This window comes from Schistocerca americana, chromosome 10, assembly GCF_021461395.2.
Source record: "Schistocerca americana isolate TAMUIC-IGC-003095 chromosome 10, iqSchAmer2.1, whole genome shotgun sequence".
NCBI lineage: Eukaryota > Metazoa > Arthropoda > Insecta > Orthoptera > Acrididae > Schistocerca > Schistocerca americana.
The window spans coordinates 110,517,973-110,541,438 of NC_060128.1; the positions used below are offsets into that span (position 1 = coordinate 110,517,973).

Consider the following 23,466-nt stretch of genomic DNA (forward strand, 5'->3'; position numbering starts at 1 on the left):
TGGCACTTGTTACACTAATTTAATTGGTTTTAGTCACTGAATGGGTTTGCATGTTTGCGTTCCTGCGGGTGTTAAGATCGGTGTTTTGGTCACAGTGTTGGATACACTCAAAATTGGGGTTTTCAGCATGGTGATAATGCCATTGGTAAAACTAGACGAGTGGTATTCCAGTCTCCAGTAATTCAACAAAGTAACACAACCGCATTAAAATATGTGAATTTGAACACAAAGGAATCTGATGATAGGATTAACCATTTCTTCTGGGCCAAGAAAGTGTTTCCCAATTGAATTTATAAGCGGATATGTATGATGTGCTTAATTTTTTGAACTACAATATTTTTAAAAAAAAATTATTTTAATGTGTGTGAGTTCAGGTCAACAAATTCCATTGTAATGTATGACAATTTTTGTTTTCAAGAAGATATACATTGACCCACAAATGGAAAGAAAAGGATGAAATTGACCCTTGGATCAATGTTGCACCAATGGGGTCAGACTCATCCCAGTTGACAGTACTGTACTTTATATTCAATGGGAAATGGTTTGGGAGTGTGTAGTGTATTGAATGTAAAACTATCATGTGAATGGATAGAAATTTGAAGTTTTCAGCTAGAGATTTTTAGATTAAAGTGTGGTATTGGACCATTTGCCCTCACCTGAAATTTTTGGTGTGGCTACAGACTGATCTGCAGGACGACCTGAGGTATAGGTTAGTCTGCAAAGTGATGATTTCGTTGTGACTTGGCAAAACAAACAAATTTGATAGCTAAGTAAAAGTTGCAGTGACAGGTTAACTGATAGTGCAGCTTAATGTTTGTGTCAATGCCATACTAAAAATCGCAAGGAGAGGGAGTTTCCAGTGTGTGTGTGTGTGTGTGTGTGTGTGTGTGTGTGTGTGTGTGTGTCAGCACAGCATTTGTCATGTGGTTTAAAGTACTGTATTTGCATAGTGTCCCAGTGTAATGTTACAACAGAAAGGTTAATATTCACGTAATTCCACAATCTTGCCATTGCCATGTAGCTGTCTTTAATTTGATGAGGAAATTTGACTACACTGATATCAGAAATATGATACTGTATCATAATTATGCAGTGTGGGTGTGAGGAATGTTAAGTGCTCTCCCTCTCTGACATTTATTAAATTAAAAGTGCAAGTTTGTGCAATTAATGTATGCAAGGCTTATGGTTACTTTGCAATAAGATAATTTTTTTCTTTTTGAGATGAGAGCTCATGCTTTTGATAAATACTTATCACTCTCTAGTTATTCAGTTGAAAGACTACAAATTAACTTTTTTGAAAACTATACAACCAGTGAAACAACTTTTTAAAAAATTTATTGTATAAATTTTAAGTTTGCATTGTTTTTATGTAGTATTGTGTTGTGAATCTTGTCCATAGACATATGCACTGCTGAAAACATATGTTTGTAATTATCTGTTGATTACTTGTGACTTGTAGAAAAGTGTCAATACAGTGATATAAAATTCTTCAGTTAATATTGATGGACACATTACTGAGTCTGGCCATTTTCATGTTATATTGTGAGACTCCTTTTTTAATGATTAAACTCATCACTTGCGCTGTTTCACAACTTGAATGGTTTTCAACATTTGTAAGTGACGCTCGAATTTTGTCATTGCCAGTTACTGCTGGAGTTGGTTCTGATTAGAGATATGTAGCTACAGTGCCAGATGTGAACTGCTGTTTTGTTTCTGTGTAGTTGAGATGTGGGCGCCACTGCGGGACCCGTTAGCCGTGGCCGACTTCTTGCTCTTTAATCATGTTTTGTTCTAGTACGACACAACCGGCGCCTCATCTCGACGGGTAAGTTGAATGTAGTTCTGTAATTATACAAATTTCTCATAATGAATGAAAAGTATTTTGTAAAGTTACAGTAATGTTTTAGTGTTATCTATTTGGAGTGGCTTGAACTTAGTGATACCAAGCATTGTCTTTGACTTGTAGCATGATGGTGATGTGGAATGTTCTCATACATACACAGAAAGAGAGATCAGAACAGCGGCAGTATTTATTTTGCTTCTTTATTATTTTCTGAAACAAATGTGAAGATAGTGTTAGTTGTTGTGACATAATTATCTGTAGATTTTTATGATGTAAGGAGGCAAAGTCAATGGGTGGTATCTACAGATTCAATGTTTCCTCATTATATACATTCAACAACAAAAGTAGACAAAATGGCACAAAAATAGGGCCATTCATTTTGAGGGACACTATTGAGAAAATTTAGAGAACCTGTATTTGAAGCTGACGGCAGATCAGTTCTACTGCTTCCATTGTACATTGTGCGTAAATACCCCAAAGAAAAGATTGTGCCACAAGGAACAGATGTGCGGAACTGTATCGAACGCCTTTCGGAAGTCAAGGAAAATGGTATCTACCTGGGAGTCTTTATCTAATATTTTCTGGGTCTCATGAACAAATGAAGCGAGTTGGGTTTCACACGATCGCTGTTTCCGGGATCCATGTTGATTCCTACAGAGTAGATTCTGGGTTTCCAGAAATGATACACGAGCAAAAAACATGTTCTAAAATTCTACAACAGATTGATGTCAGATATATAGGCCTATAGTGTTGCACATCTGCTCGGCAACCCTTCTTGAAAACTGGGACTACCTGTGCTCTTTTCCAATCATTTGGAACCTTCCGTTGCTCTAGAGACTTGCGGTACACGGCTGTTAAAAGGAGGGCAAGGGCTTTTGTGTACTCTGTGTAGAATCGAATTGGTATCCCGTCAGGTCTAGTGGACTTTCCTCTGTTGAGTGATTTCAGTTGCTTTTCTATTTCTTGGACAGTTATTTTGATGTCGGCAATTTTTTCATTCGTGCGAGGATTTAGAGAAGGAACTGCAGTGTGGTCTTCCTCTGTGAAACAGCTTTGGAAAAAGGTGTTTAGTATTTCAGCTTTACGTGTGTCATCCTCTGCTTCAATGCCATCATCATCATCATCATCCCAGAGTGTCTGGATATGCTGTTTTGATCCACTTACTGATTTAACGTAAGACTAGAACTTCCTAAGATTTTCTGTCAACTCGGTACATAGAATTTTACTCTCGAATTCACTGAACGCTTCACGCATAGCCCTCCTTACGCTTACTTTGACATCGTTTAGCTTCTGTGCGTCTGAGAGGTTTTGGCTGCATTTAAACTTGCAGTGAAGCTCTCTTTGCTTTCGCAGTAGTTTCCTAACTTTGTTGTTGAACCACGGTGGGTTTTTCCCGTCCCTCACAGTTGGCAAGTACCTGTCTAAAACGCATTTTACGATTGCCTTGAACTTTTTCCATAAACACTCAATATTGTCAGTGTCAAAACAGAAATTTTTGTTTTGATCTGTTAGGTAGTCGGAAATCTGCCTCCTATTACTCTTGCTAAACAGATAAACCTTCCTCCCTTTTTTTATATTCCTATTTACTTCCATATTCAGGGATGCTGCAACGGCCTTATGATCACTGATTCCCTTTTCTGCACTTACAGTCGAAAAGTTTTGGTCTGTTTGTTATCAGTAGGTCCAAGATGTTATATCCATGAGTCAGTTCTCTGTTAAATTGCTTGAGGTAATTTTCGGATAGTGCACTCTGTATAATGTCACTTGATGCTCTGTAGCAAAGGTCATAGTTCACTTTGGTGTTCGTGAAAGGAGACTGAACAATGGAGGCCATATCCAGATCACTGAGACTTCTTGTGCTGTTAGGTGAGGCACTGTGCTCTTCCGGCACTATGCTTCACACAATACTCTGTGTGATCTTGGAATGGTTGACAACTGCCTAGTTCTTGTGACCAATGTGACACAAGGAGCCTACCTTGTGTGTGGGAGAACAACTTCTGGCTTGGTCTACAGTACTGGCAACATCTTTTGTGATGAATGAACACTGTTTTCCAAGACTAGAGGGCTCTACAGCAGGCTGTATACATGTTTGTGTCTGAAGTTGATAGCCTGTGATTATGGTTGTATTCATTGTGTGTGATGTAGAACATTGTTTTTGTATATTTGGTATTCACCTTTCATTTTGCACCTATGCATTAGTGAAATTAACTCCGAAAGAGAATATTTGTAGTGTCACACAATGAAAGTTCGTGAAAAAAAAGTTTTAAGTGGGTTGAGTAAAGTTCGCAGTACTGCTGTTCTGTTTTTAGCAGTTATGTAACTGTCGGTGCTTTCTGTGAAGTAAAGGCTGTGGTGATACTGATCAGTAGTATAGCCCAAGGTATCAGTTAGTTGGGAAGGTCAGAGTTCGGTTAAGAGGTGGCGTAATAGCAATCTGTTTTTTAAGTATTACATTTTGAAGCTGTCTTTACATCCCCATTGAAAACCCCGTTTTTCTCACTGTGGTCTCATATTATCAAGTTTGTAAGAAAGTCAAAGGCATTAATAAGTGTCCCCATTCAGAACCTCCATATTCTCGCAGGTGTTAGAGTACTTCGATACTTAACATAGGTACGAAAAAAATAAGTACTGTCTCAGTAGCAGTTTCGGTTATGTAGTGCTAACAGGTAGTTGTCTTGTTGATAGCTTAATTGTTCGAAACAGACTGTATTGTCCTTGTAAGTTATATGATTTTTCCTCAAAATTTAACGTCTTGAGGCTGATCAACAATTGTTAAAAATACTGTGTAAAATTGTGCACTAGAATGCGAGAGGTAGCTAATTCGCAAATTGTTGAAAATAAGTTACTGGTATATTTAGATAGTACTATTATACAGGGTGTCCACAATGAGACTCCAACATTTGAACTCATAAAATCTGAGAGAAAACACAATTTACTGTCGAACAAATACAGGCAAATCATACAGCAGCTTATCAAGTTTTCATACACAGGTGGACGGTTCAGTACACTTGAACATGGGCGCCACAGGTAGCGCGAAGAATATCAAGTCTATAATCGATTCCGTGCCATGTGTTGCGGAACAACTTTTCTTTGACACAGTTGATGACAATTCTTATGCAGTGTTTGAAGTCTTGCAGGTCATTTACTGGTGTAGTGTATACCCGGTCTTTCACATAACCCCACAAGAAAAAATCGAGGGGGGGGGGTATGTCAGGCGAACGTGGCGGCCAAGGAATTGGACCTCCACGGCCAATCCATCGTTGCGGGAACGTGTCATTTAAAATTTTTCGGGCATCAAGGCTCCAATGGGCTGGTGTACCATCCTGTTGAAACATCACATTTGGCTGCAGGTCTTTCATCTGTGGCACGGCAAATTGTTCCAACATGTCCAGGTAGATGGCTCCATCCACAGTCGGCTCCTGAAAGAAAAACGGCCCAACAATGCGATTTATCATCGAACTACACCACACATTAACTTTCGGACTGTCGCGCATGTGTTCCCTAGGTGCATGTGGATTTTCGGACCCCCAGATGCGCACATTGTGACGATTGACAGCCCCTGACACGTGAAAGATTGCCTCGTCAGTAAACATCACGCGTGATAAAAAGTCTCGTCCGCGGCAATGCGATATAACATGACACGTGCAAATTCTTCTCGCTTTGTTCGATCATCAGGCTTGATTTCTTGCACAACCTGCACTTTATAAGCATACAAATGTAATTGCTGATGAAGCACTTTGTGCACTGTTGAACGTTTCATACGAAGTTCTCGTGCTGCCTGTCGCACTGACTTCTGTGGACTTTGTTCGAATGACCGCCGCACTTGTTCCACATGATGTTCGCTGATCCTAGGCTTACCACCACCGTGCCCTTTCGCATCACTCCCAGTAGCCAAAAACTGATCACACCACTTCTTTCTAGTCTTTGTTATAAACCCGACGAAAGTTTCTTTGCACTTGGGTCGCCGATTTTGTCTCTGCGTACCACCAGATCACTTGTGCACGCTCCTTCATATCCTCCATTTTGCTAAAACAGTTGATTGCAGCTCCACTACGGCCACTTGGCGTATCAAATTTGCGCGCCACAAACTTGTTGAGTTGCTCTGTCTGCCCCTTCAGGATTCACAGGTCCACCATCTGAAATGAGAAAGATATAGGACATTAAAATGTTGGAGTCTCATTGTGGACACCCTGTGTATTTATTTTCTCATAAGAAATGAATAATTATTAGCCACGTTTACTCTTCCATTTTAGAATAGTTCTGAATTGCAATAAAACTCAAAATATCTGTTCCTCGTCTGTGTGGGTTGGTTCCCGCTTGAATTCCAGTCCTGGGATGCTGCAAAAGTTGACATTTATATAGATTAACGTTAAATGCCACACTGCTCTCAGTTGTAAAGCTGTCTCCAGCAAAGGAGCTTGTGTAGTTTTCACTGTTGCAGTTGATTTGTTTTCCGCTGTTAGATTATTGTGTTATGTTGTGTTGCAGAGTACACGTGGTCTTTGGCCACGTGCTATCTGGCCAGCACGTCGTCTCTCACATCGAGGGCCTGCCGGTCGACCGCATGTGCCGCCCCCTGCAGGACGCACGCGTCACAAACTGTGGAGAGCTTGTTTTGAAGATCAGAGGCAAAGGTGAGGCTCACAGAGGGAATATTTTCATTTCAGGTTAGTTTCCAGCTCATAAGTACTCGCCGGCCGCAGTGGTCTCGCGGTTCTAGGCGCTCAGTCCGGAACCGCGCGACTGCTACGGTCGCAGGTTCGAATCCTGCCTCGGGCATGGATGTGTGTGATGTCCTTAGGTTAGTTAGGTTTAAGTAGTTCTAAGTTCTAGGGGGCTGATGACCACAGATGTTAAGTCCCATAGTGCTCAGAGCCATCATAAGTACTCGAAAGAATGAGAGTTTGATTTCCAATGTCAGCAATTTACTGCGTTTGTCATCTCGAGAGGAAATGCTATTACCTACATCTAAACCCCAGTGAAGTGCTCGGCAGAGGGTACTTCACATTGCACCTGTTATTAGGGTTTCTTCCCTTTCCATTCACATACGGAGCAGAGGCAGCATGACTGTGTAAGTATCTCTGTACATAGTGTAATTAATCTGATCTCATCCTTGTGAATTGACCGTTACTGGTGTGTGCATAAACTTAGTGTTTTGGGCATTTGAAGGATGCCTAGACAGCTGCAAGTTAAGATCAAGTTGACAGAGTTTGTGACTGCCTCCTATGTACTGCACAGAAGTCACTGCAGAGAATTGACCACTTACTGCAGTTACTGTCATAAGCAGCGAGATACTCAGACTTCACCGTAAATATCTCGTGAAGAGGCATGTGCTTTGTGAGAATTATGACCATTACTGAACAGTGTGTGTATTTGCTTTAGAGCATCATTATGAGTAATGGTACTGCATTTCGTTTATCTGGAATTATTTGTAAGCACAGTGTCCAGAGCATCAGAGCAACAGTGTTGTCATTGATTCGGATGTGGCAGCCCAAAAGTGAAGGCTAAAAGGAATGTTTAGTATGCCCATTTTATCTCCACGAAGAGAACTACAACCTCTGACACTAAAGTTGGGTGAATGAAGTCAGAACAGTCGATTGGGCAATACTGGTGACTCACAACGCTGCATCTGTGTAGCAGCCGGAGTTGACGACCTGTCCCCGCTGTAGTTCAGCTGAGCATCGTGTGTATTCTGTGCTATACCTGTTGGACAAAGTGCCATGATTAGTGCATTGGGTGCATTGGTTCTGAACTGACAACAGGACAATGAATGAGCAAAGGATCAATTTAAAGTTTTGTTTTAAGTTTGGCAAGACACTGAAAGAAACACATGCTATGTTGCTGCATGTTTATGGGAATCGAGCACTGTCCATGAAGTGTGTGTACGAGGGGTTCTCCCATTTTCGATGAGGCCGGGAAAGTGTGTTTGACAATCCCCGTTTTGGACAACTGGCGACTGCTGTCAGTGACAAAAACGTTGAGAAAGTGAGGACATCAGTCGTGAATGACTGTCGATTAACTGTGTGCAAGATAGCCAATGAACTGCGAATCTGTGCGAAAAATCCTTACGCAGGAGTTCGGGGAGAGGAAGACGTGTTGTCTTGTGCCATATCACTCAATTGACAATCAGAAGTAGGCACATTTAGAGGCTTCACAGAATTTTGTCAAAACGGTGGGTGCAACACCCTACTTCTTGAACCATGTTATCACTGAGGATGAAACCTGGTGTCTCCGGTATGACCGTGAAATGAAACGGCAAAACATGGAATGGCGTTCTTCATCACCTCGTCGGAAAAAGGTCATAGCCGAAAAATCGTGGATCAAAACAATGCTCATCACTTTTTCTGATAGTAAGGTATTATCCTCAATTTCTGCCTGAAGGAACGACGTTGAACGCTGCGCAGTAAGTTGAAATTTTGACCTGTTTCATGCAACGTCTACACAGGGTATGGCCCCAGTATTCACAACAAGGTTCCTGGTTTTTTGTTTACAACACCACTTGCCCACACAGCAATATCGTCAAACAGTTCCTAGCAGAAAAGGGGATGATGCAATTTGAATATCCACCATACTTGCCAGATCTCAATCCTCCAGACTACTACTTATTCCCTCGACTCACTTGCTTTGAAAGGGGAGAGATTTTATGATATTGCTGACATCTGACAAAATGTGATGCGACTTCTGAACACCATCCCAAAAGAAGACTTTGTGCAAAGTTTCCAGGATATGCATCACAGAGCTCAGCAGTGCATGGTTATGGGAGGTGACTAGTTTGAAGGACAGTAAGGTAACTGTAGTTCGTAGTTCATCTATGTTAATGTTACAGGACTATTCACCGAACTTTGTCAGAGGTTGTATTATACGATATGTTGGGACATTGACTATACCACAACTGGTAAGTGTTGGTGGGAGAGGAATAGAGGTACATTTTTCAGCAAGAACAGCTCCACTGCATCCACGTACGAAAGCCTGGAATAACCAAATTTTAATGCTCACCAGGCACTTTCACTGCAGACAACACGTTCCGTGTGCAGACCTCCAAGTCCAGATTGTCGGATCTTTGAAATTTCTTCTTTTGACTTTTCATCGCAATCAGTGTTAGCACTTACGACTCAAATTTTCTGTGCTTGACTTATCAAGACTCAAAGCTGCTAACGTTTACTAATACATCAGTGTATTCTTTCAGAAGATTTCCTAAAAGCGAGACTGCTACTCAGGTTGGTTGTATTTAGAGATTTAACAAATTCACGGTCGCAATAAATGCATTTCAAGTGCACGTTTTCATCTTTTGGCATGTACGGCATTATGCCATAATAAAGAACCAAACATGAGAGAAGACAGTACTGGTACTCCACGAAAATTTACTTCCGAATCTGGACATTACGGATCTGCACTTTAAACCGAATTATGCATTTTTAGCATGGTTCGCAAAATGCTGATGCTCTTGGAGTATACTCTGTCATGTTTCTTTTATTACATAATGTAAGATTTTTAATGTTTTACACATAGGAACATACGGGCTTCCTGCGTCGTCATATCTGCGCAAGTGCGGTGACGCCCCTTATCTGGTGCTCTCTGGCAACTGCTGAAACAAATGTATTTCTAACAGGTTGTGAGAAAATATTGCGAATGGTTGTTTGAAAATCATTACTTTCAAAGTAAATTTCCTTTTACGCAAGATGAACGGTGTGTGAGAATGTACAATGAACTTCTAAAATCACAGAGCCTTTGACTCTCATTTAAAAAGCAACTTTGACGACAACCGTTAGAAGAATTTCGAATCTAGAAGATCAGACATTCATGTCGTTAAAAATTTTACTGGCACATTTGTGTGATGTATCTTAAAATGTAACATGCGCAAAAAAGATCAACATTATATGTGAAAGCTTAGCTTCTGTTGCAGCTTATTAATCTTGCAGACCAATATTATATGTGAAAGCTTTTCTTTTCTTGTAGCAACAGTATATATACTAATTTAAACCATTAACTTTCTCTGTTTGTGTGTTAGCGCTACTTCACAGTGATGATGCTTTTGGCTGACATCATCACATGTCCATATTCTCTGAGTATCCACTGTCATTGGCTGGTTATATCATGTGACGTGAACTATGACAGGGTTACAAAAGAGCATTGCAATCTCGATTTCAATGCTTCGGAAAGTAACATGTGGTGTTTGGAGGAATTTGAATTTACACTTTTGTAATACAAAAGTATGTACTGGATGTGTTGCTGCACATCAAAGATCTTTCCAAAACGTGTTTTTTTTCCCTGAGTTTTGTTTCTAAAGTGCTGGGAAATTCTACACCAGTGTATAAAACCATAATCAAAGCATTGATATGTTTTACAGTTTCAAGGAAAGGTATACTGTCACTTGACATGGAAAAAGTGTTTTTTCACCCGGGAGAAAGTGTATTTTTAACCGGAAAATCTGGGAAAAAGACAGGAATTATTTTTTCTTGTCCGCATATACACCCTGTTATTGCATTAAACAGTTTTTGATGTTGCTGAGCAACAGTCATACAGTAATTTTTAAATGAAAAGACTACCATTTGACTGTATTGTTGTTCATTTAATTATGGCCCAGGTTTTAGCCTTTTATGCCATTTTCAAGAGATTGAGTTTATGTCATTAATGTATGTTACAGGACATAAATCTTAAAATTGGCTCCCCACCAAATACCAGATGTAAAATCATCTTGTGAAAAAGTCAGTAAATAAAAAAAGAGATGATGATTTTACACCTGGCATTTCATGAGGAGTGAATATTTTTCTTAATTCATGACCAATTTTAAGCTTGATGTTCTGCAATAAATGTAAATGACATAATCTCTGTCACTTGAAAATGGCATAAAAGGCCGAAACCTGGGTTGTAATTAAATAAACAACAATACAGTCTTATTCTATTTGTGACTCGGTCTCAGAATGTGTTCTGTCAACGGATCCCTTCCGTAAATCAACTTGTCATTATTTTCTTCGATCGATTCAGTACCATCTCATTGGTTATTCGACCTGCCCATCTAATTGTCTCCAATTTCCTGTGGCTCTACATTCCACTTCTGTATCAGACTACATTCTGGACAAATATATTCAGAAAAGACTTGCTAACTCTTAAATTTATATTAGAGTTTAACAAATTCCTCATTTTCAAAACCACTTTTGCGCTATAGCTAGTCTGCATTTTATATTGTGTTGTCTACTTCGGCTGTCGTCAGTTATTTGGCTGCCCAAATAGCGAAACTTATCTTCTAATTTTAGCATTTTATTTTCTTATGTAATTCTTTCAAAATCGCCTTATTTAGTTTGCCTACATTCCATTAGCCTCATTTTGTTTTTGTCTGTGTTCACCTCCAGACCTCTTTCCTTCAACTGCTCTTCCAAGTACTTTGCTATCACTCACAGATTTACAATACCTAACCTCATTTGTTTTTATTTCCTCTCCCTGAACTTAAATTCCTTCAAATTAGACCTCAGTTGTTTTTTCCTTTTTTTTCTCAGTGTGCATATGAACGTTGGGAATAGGCTATGACACTCTCACCCCCCTTCTCAGACACTGCTTCCCTTTCATGTCCTTGACTCTTATAAGTACAGTCTGGTTCCTGTTCAGGTTGTAAATAACCTTCACTCACTGTGTTTTATCCCTGCTGTCTTTTGTACCGAGCGAGGTGGCGCAGTGGTTAGCACACTGGACTCGCATTCGGGAGGACGACGGTTCAATCCCGTCTCCGGCCATCCTGATTTAGGTTTTCCGTGATTTCCCTAAATCGTTTCAAGCAAATGCCAGGATGTTTCCTTTGAAAGGGCACGGCCGATTTCCTTCCCCATCCTTCCCTAAACCGAGCTTGCGCTCCGTCTCTAATGACCTCGTTGTCGACGGGACGTTAAACACCACTAACCTAACCTAACCTGCTGTCTTTAAAATTTCAAAGAGTGTGGTGAAGTCAATATTGTTAAAGGCTTTCCCTGCCTTAAACATAGGTTTGCCTTTCTTCAACCTATATTTTAAGATAAGTTGTAGGGTCAGTATTGCCTTGTATGTACCAACGTTTCTCTGGAGCCCAATCTGATTTATCAGTTTTCCCATTCTTCTGTAATAATTTGGTAGTATGCTGCAGCTGTGGCTTACAAAACCGACGGTTCACTAATTTACACATCTCTCATCAGCTGCCTTCTTTGCAGGTGGAATTGTGTTCTTGAAGTCTGGTGGTATTCACCTGTCTTATGTGTGTTTCCTATCAGGTGGAATAGTTTAGTCACGGCTGGCTCTCCTGAGTACCTAGAAGATTCTATGGGATTGCTGTCAGCTTCACCAGCTTCGTTTCAACTGACTGTATCTCGAGACTCGTTTTCACATACTTCATCTTCCCTTTCTATAATATTGCCTCAGAGTCCATTTCCCATTCGTTTCCCCGTAGTATAATTGTGATTGGCTCGTGTGAGTGCGAATCCAAAATTTGCACTTAAAGGGCAGGGGGAAGGTACCTGACAGAGTTTTGTGGGAGGGGATGGGTGGAGGAAATGAAGTCCAGTTTCTTACAAAATGCAACTAAAAGCCAATGAAAGCTGTTCATTGATCGCCAAATGTACTAATTCTTTGTAATGGTACCAACTAATCTTCAAAGTACTTATTTGAGAGAATGTATTTTGTAGGAGATTTGCAAATATTACTTTGCTATCAGGCAGCTAATGTTCAGGTACACAGAACTGTTTTCTGTGTTCGCCTTTTTAAAACTTTTTGACAGTGGCTGGTAACGCGAGAAAAGCGTTGCAAACAGAATGTACGACTTTACCGGAAACTTTTAGAACAGAGAGTTACCCCGCATTTTCAGTCACGAGGAGAGTACCAGTGGGTTGCGGAAGTTAGTGAGTTTGCGATCGTGTTCCGGGTTTGTTTGTTACTATCGAACACAGATATTGTGTTCCCTTTTTTCTAACTGATACCGAATTGATACATCTGCCTGTGCAGTGAAGCCGGATGCGAGTTTTTTGCACCATACAGTTAAGTTGTCTAACAGTCGATGTACTCGGACATGAGATCGAAAACCTTGCATATGTACACACTCGCACAGAACTACATTATTTTGTGTGTCTGTGTGTTTCTGTTCAGTTTCACTATTCGAACCCAGACTTTTGAGTGCAGTATTAATAGCAAGTATTAATGTTTGGAGTATCGTAAGCTCGGCTCTCGTCGCCCTGTCCTCTGTCGAAGTATTGCTACAATCTGAGTGACAGGAGGAGGGACGTCTACCCAACCTGTCACCTTCCCGTGCTCTCACAGCACTGCCCACTTGTGTGCACCTGTCTGCTGTGTACAACTGATTCACGTGGATTGCCAGATGCCTGCAACTCTGCTGTGGTAGCAACGTGCTTCAATTCCGTTGTTGCTGTACATTTTCTGGCCTTTGTCATATCGGTTATCCCCTCGCCCAGGCACCTGAGGTACGGAAACTAGTGTTTTATTTTTGGTAAATGTTTTGTGCAAAATTTACAGAAATAAAAAGTTACAAATTATTCCTTAATTAAGATACAGTTTATGCTGACGTAAAAATGAAGTCGTTGGTGCTCATAACCTAATATACTTTTCAATTTTAAGTTGCATGAGTTAATGTTATCAAGGTATGGGAGTATATAACCACTTTAATATTTCTGCCATGTAGAATATGCTATTTGTAACTTGTAACTATTGTAGGACTTATTTCCCAATTCTTGAGAAATTAATTGTACTTGTTTCTCTGCTGCAGAGAAGAAGAAAAGGAAAAAGGTGTCAAGTAGTTCTGCTGAAACAGGTAGTGATTCTGATGCAGATAAGAAGAAAAAGAAGAAGAAAAGAAAGAAGCAAAAGAAAGAGAAAAGGTAGAGCTTTCAAATACTTAGTTGCGAATGTCTGATAGTCTTTTTTTGTCATTGTACGAAGTCACTTTAACTTCAGTGCCATTGGCAAATTGAAAGGTGACGATCTTTCATAACCTTTATGAATATTGTCTTAATGTTAAACCAGAATAAATACAGTTTGAAGAATATTTTGAAACACGTTAGTGGCTTTGATGTGTCTTTATTAGGTACGGCTAGGTTACTTTTTCAAGGTACCATTTGTCATCAGTGCTGACAGGTATAATTTAGTGAAAAATATGCAGTGTGGTAATGTTTGGTATCAGAGAAGACTCAAATGAAAGGACATTATTGTTGCAGTAGTGCTTCTATCATAGATAGCAGCTGATCATGTAGAATATTAAACACAAACCTATCTCATTACACACACCCATAGGGAGAACATCTGAAGTAAAAGTTAATTCTAGCAAAGAAAAAAACAGCAATCAGCTATTTTAATAGCGTTATTTGTTTACTCAAATAGTGCTGTTACTGGATAATTTTTGTACAGTTGCTCACTTTTATATTCCATTTATCAGCTTTTGCATTAGTTGTTGGCTATTTTTAGCCCTTTTGGCAAATTTTCATTCAGTGATGGAGCCCTACATCAAGAAGTATAGGAGAAGTATCCTACTTAACTGTAATGGTACTTAATAACGGGTGAAAACAATGTAAAAAAAAATCTCCAAGCCAATGTTGTTTGCAGTTTAGGTTGCTTTCGTTAAAATTCCCACTTCATTATGTTGCACACTGTTGATTGCTTGTGTTCACGAAATAGTAAAAAATATATAAAGCAATTTTTTTATATATTTACATAGCAGTGCAACATGAAGAAATGGGGAATTTCAACATAAGTAACCTAAACCGACATCAGTTCTATCTTAGAAATTTGTTGAAGCTGTTTTATTTATTACTTACCGTTTCAGTTAAATAGGAAATTTCACATATAGTGTTTTACTATAGGGCACCATCACCCAAACTACCTTGTGCAACAAGGGAGAGAAAAACGCCCAAAAACTGAGGTGTAACACGTCACTTTGCTCTTTCAAACCAATGAACATTGTCTGTGATTTTTAAAAGAATTTTCGTTGTAGTTTAGTAGACATTTACCTTCCGTGTGTGCAGTTTTTTTTTCTTCTCTGTACGTGCCCCCTGAGCTGAGGTGAACGCAGTGTATTTCTGAAATGGGTAAGGGGACGGTAATATTACGTTGTGTTTGCAGCACTTGTTGCTGCGTGCAATTACTGTGCCACTTATGTTCCGCCTAGGAGATATGCTGTGGTCTACACAGCCCTCAGGAATTGGAGACATTTCTGTTGTCTTTATGAACAAAGTTAGCCACCTGTCGAGAGTCCTGATGCACGAGAGACATTGTAAGAGGCTGATGTTGTATGACTTGGGATTGTAAGCAGTTGTTAAAAATGCAATGTGCACATTGTAATGGGATTTAAATACATCTACACTCCTGGAAATTGAAATAAGAACACCGTGAATTCATTGTCCCAGGAAGGGGAAACTTTATTGACACATTCCTGGGGGTCAGATACATCACATGATCACACTGACAGAACCACAGGCACATAGACACAGGCAACAGAGCATGCACAATGTCGGCACTAGTACAGTGTATATCCACCTTTCGCAGCAATGCAGGCTGCTATTCTCCCATGGAGACGATCGTAGAGATGCTGGATGTAGTCCTGTGGAACTGCTTGCCATGCCATTTCCACCTGGCGCCTCAGTTGGACCAGCGTTCGTGCTGGACGTGCAGACCGCGTGAGACGACGCTTCATCCAGTCCCAAACATGCTCAATGCGGGACAGATCCGGAGATCTTGCTGGCCAGGGTAGTTGACTTACACCTTCTAGAGCACGTTGGGTGGCACGGGATACATGCGGACGTGCATGGTAGAACGATGGGTTCGATGATGGTTTGGATGTACCGTGCACTATTCAGTGTCCCCTCGACGATCACCAGTGGTGTACGGCCAGTGTAGGAGATCGCTCCCCACACCATGATGCCGGGTGTTGGCCCTGTGTGCCTCGGTCGTATGCAGTCCTGATTGTGGCGCTCACCCGCACGGCGCCAAACACGCATACGACCATCATTGGCACCAAGGCAGAAGCGACTCTCATCGCTGAAGACGACACGTCTCCATTCGTCCCTCCATTCACGCCTGTCGCGACACCACTGGAGGCGGGCTGCACGATGTTGGGGCGTGAGCGGAAGACGGGCTAACGGTGTGCGGGACCGTAGCCCAGCTTCATGGAGACGGTTGCGAATGGTCCTCGCCGATACCCCAGGAGCAACAGTGTCCCTAATTTGCTGGGAAGTGGCGGTGCGGTCCCCTACGGCACTGCGTAGGATCCTACGGTCTTGGCGTGCATCCGTGCGTCGCTGCGGTCCGGTCCGAGGTCGACGGGCACGTGCACCTTCCGCCGACCACTGGCGACAACATCGATGTACTGTGGAGACCTCACGCCCCACGTGTTGAGCAATTCAGCGGTACGTCCACCCGGCCTCCCGCATGCCCACTATACGCCCTCGCTCAAAGTCCGTCAACTGCACATACGGTTCACGTCCACGCTGTCGCGGCATGCTACCAGTGTTAAAGACTGCGATGGAGCTCCGTATGCCGCGGCAAACTGGCTGACACTGACGGCGGCGGTGCACAAATGCTGCGCAGCTAGCGCCATTCGACGGCCAACTTCACAGTTCCTGGTGTGTCCGCTGTGCCGTGCATGTGATCATTGCTTGTACAGCCCTCTCGCAGTGTCCGGAGCAAGTATGGTGGGTCTGACACACCGGTGTCAATGTGTTCTTTTTTCCATTTCCAGGAGTGTATTTCAAGGAAGAATAGCCAAACTTTTCTGGCTGATGCAGGCATTGCAGTGGATGAGAAGGATTCTGAGACCGAGATATCTGGGCCATCAATAATCGAACTAGCTGTGGCGCTGTTCGTGTAAATGAGTAGTATCGTTAACATTGGTTGCTTGCTGGTTCTTCTTTGCAACAATCGGCTTGTGTTTTTTATGCACTCACAGTTTCAAAATGTCAGTTTTCAACAAAATAGATTATCTGAGGTTTTGAAGGAGTAGCTAGTACAATTTGAGTCCTGAGAAACTGTTGAATGGTGTTGTAACTTTATTACTTACATAGTCTGTGGGAGACTAGGTATGTTCCCATCATAAAACAGCAGACGAGGTTTAAGTAATTGTCACAGGGCTTAACTGAAAACCACGGTCTTCTGGTTTCCCTCTCAAAGATACAGCCAAGTGAAGTCACATATTGTATGATTGAAGGTGGAGGGAGAAAGGGAGGGAACTATCAGCTGCATCGGGACTTCAAGCAGAATCGGCAGCGAGTGAGAATGTGTGCCAGACAGGGACTCTAGCTCGGGTTCTCCTGCTTACTGGGCGGTTGTGTTAAGCACTGCGCCATTCGGACAGTGTGTGTAGTGCAAATACACTCTCCCCGGTCAACCCACATTCCCACGTATTGCCACCTATCCACAGTCCCCGTCCACGCCCTCTGTGCTCACTAATTTAGATTCCCGGCGGAAGTCTAACAGTATTGTGCATCTGCACTGAAGGTTGTCAATTCATTGCCCAGCAAGGCATGTCCGAAACTGCAGCTGTGATACATATTATGTACATTGAAGATACGGGCGGTGGGGGAGGGGGGGGGTGGGGCAGGGGAGGTTGCGGAGAGCGGTGACATGCCTGAAAGAAGAGACACCACACATTTGTATAATTGATTTACCTCGATGGGAAATGAATTGACAACATTCAGTGCAAATGCACAATATTATTAGACATCTGCCGGGAATCTAAAATTAGTGACTGTGGAGGACATGGTTAGGTGGCACTAGGTGGGAATGTGGGTTAGCTGGGGAGTGTTCAGAGATAGTCCATGCATTTGTGCTGAGCACGGTGTCCAGATGGTGCAGTGGTTAATGCAGCTGTCTAGTAAGAAAAAGATCCCAGATTAGAGTCCCAGTCTGGCTCACACTTTGACTTGTCGCCACCAATTCTGCAAAAAATCCTGATTCAATTGATATTGCCAATTTCTCTCCTTTTCTTTCCTTTCTACCTCTCCACTTTCAGTCTACTTATGACCGCTGCGGATTCCACATGATGTCTATTCTTTTGGATGTGTCCGAAAGAATACACACCACGCATTCATATAAATGAAGTCGCGTAGTTGTTACGCTCCTGATTTGGCGAGTTTGTTCATCAGCAGTTTCTCCTAAATCACTTCACATTAATGTCTCAAAACATTATAAATGACAATGAGGATTTCCAAAATTAGTGGGGTTCATACAAATTGCCTTTCTTGTTTAAGAGGGCAAAGTTCATAGACTCTGCTACATATAGAAATAAAATGCAGACATATCGAATATAGAAAGAAACAATGTTTTGAAGCACATTTGCTGTAGGGGATGCTGGGATGATTCCTTTGGAAGTCGTGGCAGATTTTTCGTTCCCATACTTTGTCAACCTGAGCTTGTGTTCATCTCTAACGACCTCATTGTCAGTGGGATGTTAAACCCTGTCTTCCTTATTAATAAGAAACAGTATTGTATATTGATGACCATAGATGTTAAGTCCCATAGTGCTCAGAGCCAGTATTGTATATTATGTGGATAACCTCTTATAATTGATACAGTTTGCTTGAATCATAATCTGTAAGTGACTTCTGTGGGTCTTCATGTTATTTCTGAATTTTATATTTTGCTGGCTACCTGATTATTGTATGTTTGTACACATAGTTTGGGTAAAGTTTTATTGACTAAAATTGTTTCGTTGTTGCCTGTCTTAACAAATGACAGTTGTGGATGTAGCACCATTCATATTCGGGCTTTGTGAGTTGTCGTTGACTGTTTGTGTGCGCCCTCAGGAAGAGCCACAGTTCCAGTTCGGAGGACAGCGACGCCAGCGCAGAGAAAGATGACGTCTCCAGCCCGGAGGGGCAGCCGCACCCTCTGGTCACACTCACGAAGATCGATCCCGACGAGATACCGGACGTGCCACGCAACAAGTTTTTGTTTCGTGGTGGCAACGTGGCCGCCGACAAGGACAAGAAGGACAAAGAGAAGGACAAGGATAGAGACCGCGACCGTGAGAGACGGCGACGGAAGGCGCGCATACGTGGTATTACCAAGAGTGGCCGTCTCATCAAAGGCCGTGGAGTATTTGTAAGTGGAATCTGTGTGGGCCTCACTTGCGAGACACACGTTGCAGTTCTTAGGACTTTCTTCGATGTTGTGATTATTTTTCATTTAAGGACATCCTAGAGTACTACTCCTGGCATTAACATTTTGTGTGATTATGAAATATGATTTTCAGGTTATAATATGTACATTGCTGATGAAGGGTTTCATGATAATTCTTTCTCGTACTTCTACTACAACCTCAATTATGTGTATAAGGAAAAAAGTGAAATGACAGCAATTCATACAAAGCTGATATGTTATCAAGAATCACTGTTTCTACAGTTACGAATAAGTGTCTGCATCCAGACAAGGCCGTATCTCTCGAAAAGATAATGTGTGAGAAAGAGGTCTCGAAATTCCAACGTCATAAAAAATCCACTGAGAAAGTGCAGCATTTGTAGTAGTGTGATATTCTGTTGCTTCTTTGCTGTGATGTTGGGTGGTGATGTACAGTCAGATTGGGGGCTAAGACTTTGTATTATTCAATCTTGCTCACCTTATTACAGGGTGTATACGACCCGGGACAACTGTGAGATCCGGGAAAAACCCAGGAATTTTTTCATACGGGAGAAAACCGGGAAAAACCAGTAATGTTTCATTGTTTTATTTTTCAGTTAAATGTTTGTGATTTTTGACTGGTAAGAACCAATACTCCAACAAAGGATATTACTTTATCTCGCGTCTGCAGGATAATACTGCAGCAACAAAACATTAAAAAGAGGAAGAAAAAACGAAAATAAAACTTAAGTCGCAAAGAAAGTCTGTCATACAAACCAACAAAACATAGCGCTCATACAAGTGTCTGCCAACAGCAAAGTGTGTCAAAGGTTTTAGAAAGACTGTGCAATGATTCATAATGACAAATTGCCTCCAATGAGCGTGACGTGACAGCTGTTGACATTAGATTCGTTTGAGCAGTCGCGGGCGGACTCCTGTGCATGTCCAGTTGAGTCGCGTATGGATAGTTCCTTCTCCCACTGCTGGCTACGGATGTGTGGCTGGGCACCACTATCTAGTATTGCCCCAGTTCGGATATATCATAAATCCGGGGCTGATGCACAGAGTTGTAGTGGGGAGGTGGGTAGTCTCCACATTAAAAATCAACTCTCCACGTGACGTGTGCTTACGTTTTGTGATTTTGCTGTTTCCTCTTCATTTATTACTCTCACATCAAATGAAAACAAAGCGGATTTCTATGGCCAGGAGCTATCAAATGAATTAAAATACATCGCATAATTACGGAAGGCTAAAATATTATTTTCAGGTTTTATTTCTACCTTTGACTTAAAGCATTAGTCCCCTTGCAGAACAATGAAGTTATTTTTTTGTTGCTTTGCTAAAGAGATTTGGCTTTTATTAATCTTTTGCACTGAGGCAGTCAATTTATTTGAAACGAAGTGTTTAATTTCACACTGTTGGCTAGTTTCAACTGTTCGCTGCATTTCAAATGCACATTTTCCATTTTCTAGCTCGCATGGCATTATGCCATAATAAAGAACCAAACATGAGATAATCCAGTACTGCTACTCAAGAAAATTTACATCCGAATCTGGACATACAAATGTGCACTTTGAGCTGAATTATGCATTTTAGTATGGTTCACGAAATTCCGATTAACTTGAAGTATCCTCTGATGTCTTGTTCAGATCACAAGATCTTTTAATGTATTACATGTATGAACATACGGGTTTCCCGTGTCATTGTAGCTGCGCAAGAGCGGTGGCGCCTGTTATCTGGCAGTCTCTGGAAACTGCTGAAACAAATCAGTTTCCAACAGGTCATGGGAAAAGATTGCGGATGGTGGTTTGAAAAGCGTTAATTTCAAAGTAAATTTCCTTGTACTATATTCGAGAATGTACGAAGAATTTCTTAAATCTCAGAGCGTTTGACTCTCAATTAACAATCAACTCTTTGAGGTTGACCATCTAGAAGAATTTCGAGCCCAGATCAGGCATTTACGTCGTTAGTAAAAATTTTACTGGCATATTTGTGTGATATATCTTAAAGTGTAACATGCGCAAAATAGATCAACATTATATGTGGAAGCTTAGCTTCTCTTGCTGCTTATTAATCTTAGATACCACGATTATATGTGAAACCTTGTTTTTCTTGTAGCAGCACTATGTATATTAATTTAAATCATCAACTTTTCTTATTTATGTGTTCGCACTACTTAAGAGTGATCTTGCTATTGGCTGACTACATCTCGTGCCCTATGCTGTTATCAGCTGGCGCGATCACATGACATGAGCTTACAAAAGCACGTCACAATCTAGATTTCAGTGCTTTGGAAAGTAACATGCGGTGTTTGGTGGAATTCAGATTTATGTCTTCGTAACATGAAAATATGCAGCGTACATTTTGCTGCTGCACATCGAAGAGCTTGGGCTGAGAGTCTGACAGAAGCAATGACTTATTTTCTGCGAGTGTCAGGAAGATGTTTTGAATGAAATGTTGAAAATCATTCTTTCTCATTTTTCCAGTTAAGATTTTTGTAACTAAACAGCCAGTTTTCAATTTTTGGTCCTATATCATCAAGGTTCCTGAAGACAGATATGAAGCTGTGGAAAGAGCGATCCACTCGTACATATCACTGACAAATGTGTCAGCATTTGTTGATTGCACAACTGAGCCTTTCCTTTTTTTACTCTAAAATTATTAAGTGTGGTGTTCGTGCAGGTCTCTCATGGAACCCAACTGATCGGCATTGTAAACAACAGTTGCACGGGTAGCAGCAAGCTTCATCTTCACACTGTGGTGCATTGTCTCTCACGAGCAGCCCTAAAGTTTTCAGACTTTCTCGAGCTTCATTTTGTCGCATATTTTTTTAATTTGTGTCACTCTTTGTAATTCGTGGTTAGATTTTACGAAACAAAATTCTTTGCACACTGCTTAGCTTCAAGCGTTTTGTCCCTTCTTTGTCTAACCAAAAATTAACAGCTTTTCCTTTGTCACTGAAAGCCATTGAAATATGGGTTTGATTTGGGCTAGGAAGGTATGCCAAAGTCATTCGAATGAATGTCCAAGAAACTACCAAATGACACATATGTTGGTCTTAGAGTTGTTTTCACAATATTGAGGACATTCCACATAAGTGGAACATAGACAAAGGCAGATGCTATCAACAGCCATTTATTACAAAAATGAAATGAATGTTAATTCGTTTTACAGTGTTTCAGTTGCTAGCTCAAAGAGCTACTAACAGTTATTGTGGATCTTAAATGAATTACAAATTTAAGAGAGTAGTAACTGTGAAGAATAGTGTCGGAGAAATGTAAACTTGAACTAAATCTTGCATTACAAATGATGATCGGGTTGTGTCATGTTTTCTGTTTACGGATTTACCATATACAGAGGCTGTACGCCTGCCTTGCAGTGCGTGCATAATTAGTAAGCCTCCAGCTGACAGATTACGAATTTGGCATTGTTTTTACAATATTTGCCGTGTGTCTTATGAGCTAAAATTTTGACAGTGCATTCCTTTCGAAGTATTCTTTCTGTATAAAAAATTCCATAGCATGTTTCAACATGTCAGATTGGGCCCTTCCCTTGTGGGTTCTACACAAACTGAAAAGACCAAGTGCACTTGGTCACTGCCAAATCATTAAAATAACATCTCAATAATCCCTCCAGTACTTTGGTAAGTGTGTCCATAATCACTGATGTTACGGCAGTGCAGATCTGGTGCTTCAACTCTTGCAGTTTCCATGGTGGAGCTGGTGCATAAACATTGACCTTAATGAAACCCCACAGGAAGAAGTTACAGGGCAACAGATTTGATGACAATGGAGGTCAGCTGAGAAGTGCTGCCTTAAGAGCTGTTAGATGACCAATCCAGAGGCTCGATAGTTTCATTCAGTTATTCACGCACTTGGCGACTTCATTGAGGAGGTGCTCTGTCTTGTTAAAAGATGAAGTTGTCCTCTTTTAGCTTCAGAAATGAACAGTGTTGTGACATAGCAAGATACTGCTGACTGTTAACTGGATTTCCCTCAAAGAAATATCTTTGGGTGAATCTCATACATGTTAAGTGTGTGCATGGGGGGTTGTGAAGGCTCCAAATTCAGACATTCTGCTTGTTTGCTTTCCTACTTAGGTGGAAAGGTGTTTCATCGCTGAACACAATGTGTTGTGCGAAATTACTGTCACTGTCAACAGCATTCTGTATCTCGCCAGAAAATGTGACAAGTTTGTGTTTGTTGTCGTGACATAGAGGCTGTAACTTGTATGGTTTCATAACTGACCGATGTCTCAAAATGCACCAAATTGTTATTATACTCAGTTGTAACACCAGACTGGCACGAGGGATTGATTTTATAGGGCTATGTTGGAAGGCGGTTTGAATTTGTGCTGACATTTTCATCGGAAACAGAGGGTGGCTAAGAATCTTTCCTTTACATACACATTTTGTGTCTACAAATCTTTCAATTCCATCTATTCAGAATATCAGTTTGGTACCTCAGACTAAAACATCTTTGTCATGTAATCACAGAATTACACTTCAGACTTGAAAACACAAAAGTATTTCTGCTGCGGAGTAGCCG

At 41.1% G+C, this 23,466-nt stretch overlaps 1 protein-coding gene across 2 annotated transcripts in view; it reads left to right on the plus strand.

Moving 5' to 3' along the window:
• Nucleotides 1-23,466, plus strand: part of LOC124552419 (peptidyl-prolyl cis-trans isomerase G-like) — a 51,612-nt gene that overhangs the window by 1,458 nt on the left and 26,688 nt on the right. The window contains exons 4-7 of one of the 2 annotated variants that reach the window (XM_047126686.1): nt 1,796-1,825; nt 6,332-6,477; nt 13,581-13,692; nt 18,607-18,904. In XM_047126686.1, coding sequence (XP_046982642.1) covers nt 1,796-1,825; nt 6,332-6,477; nt 13,581-13,692; nt 18,607-18,904 — 586 coding nt within the window. Of the gene's footprint in view, nt 1-1,721; nt 1,826-6,331; nt 6,478-13,580; nt 13,693-18,606; nt 18,905-23,466 lie in introns of both variants that reach the window. The other variant, XM_047126687.1, reaches the window with a different exon arrangement.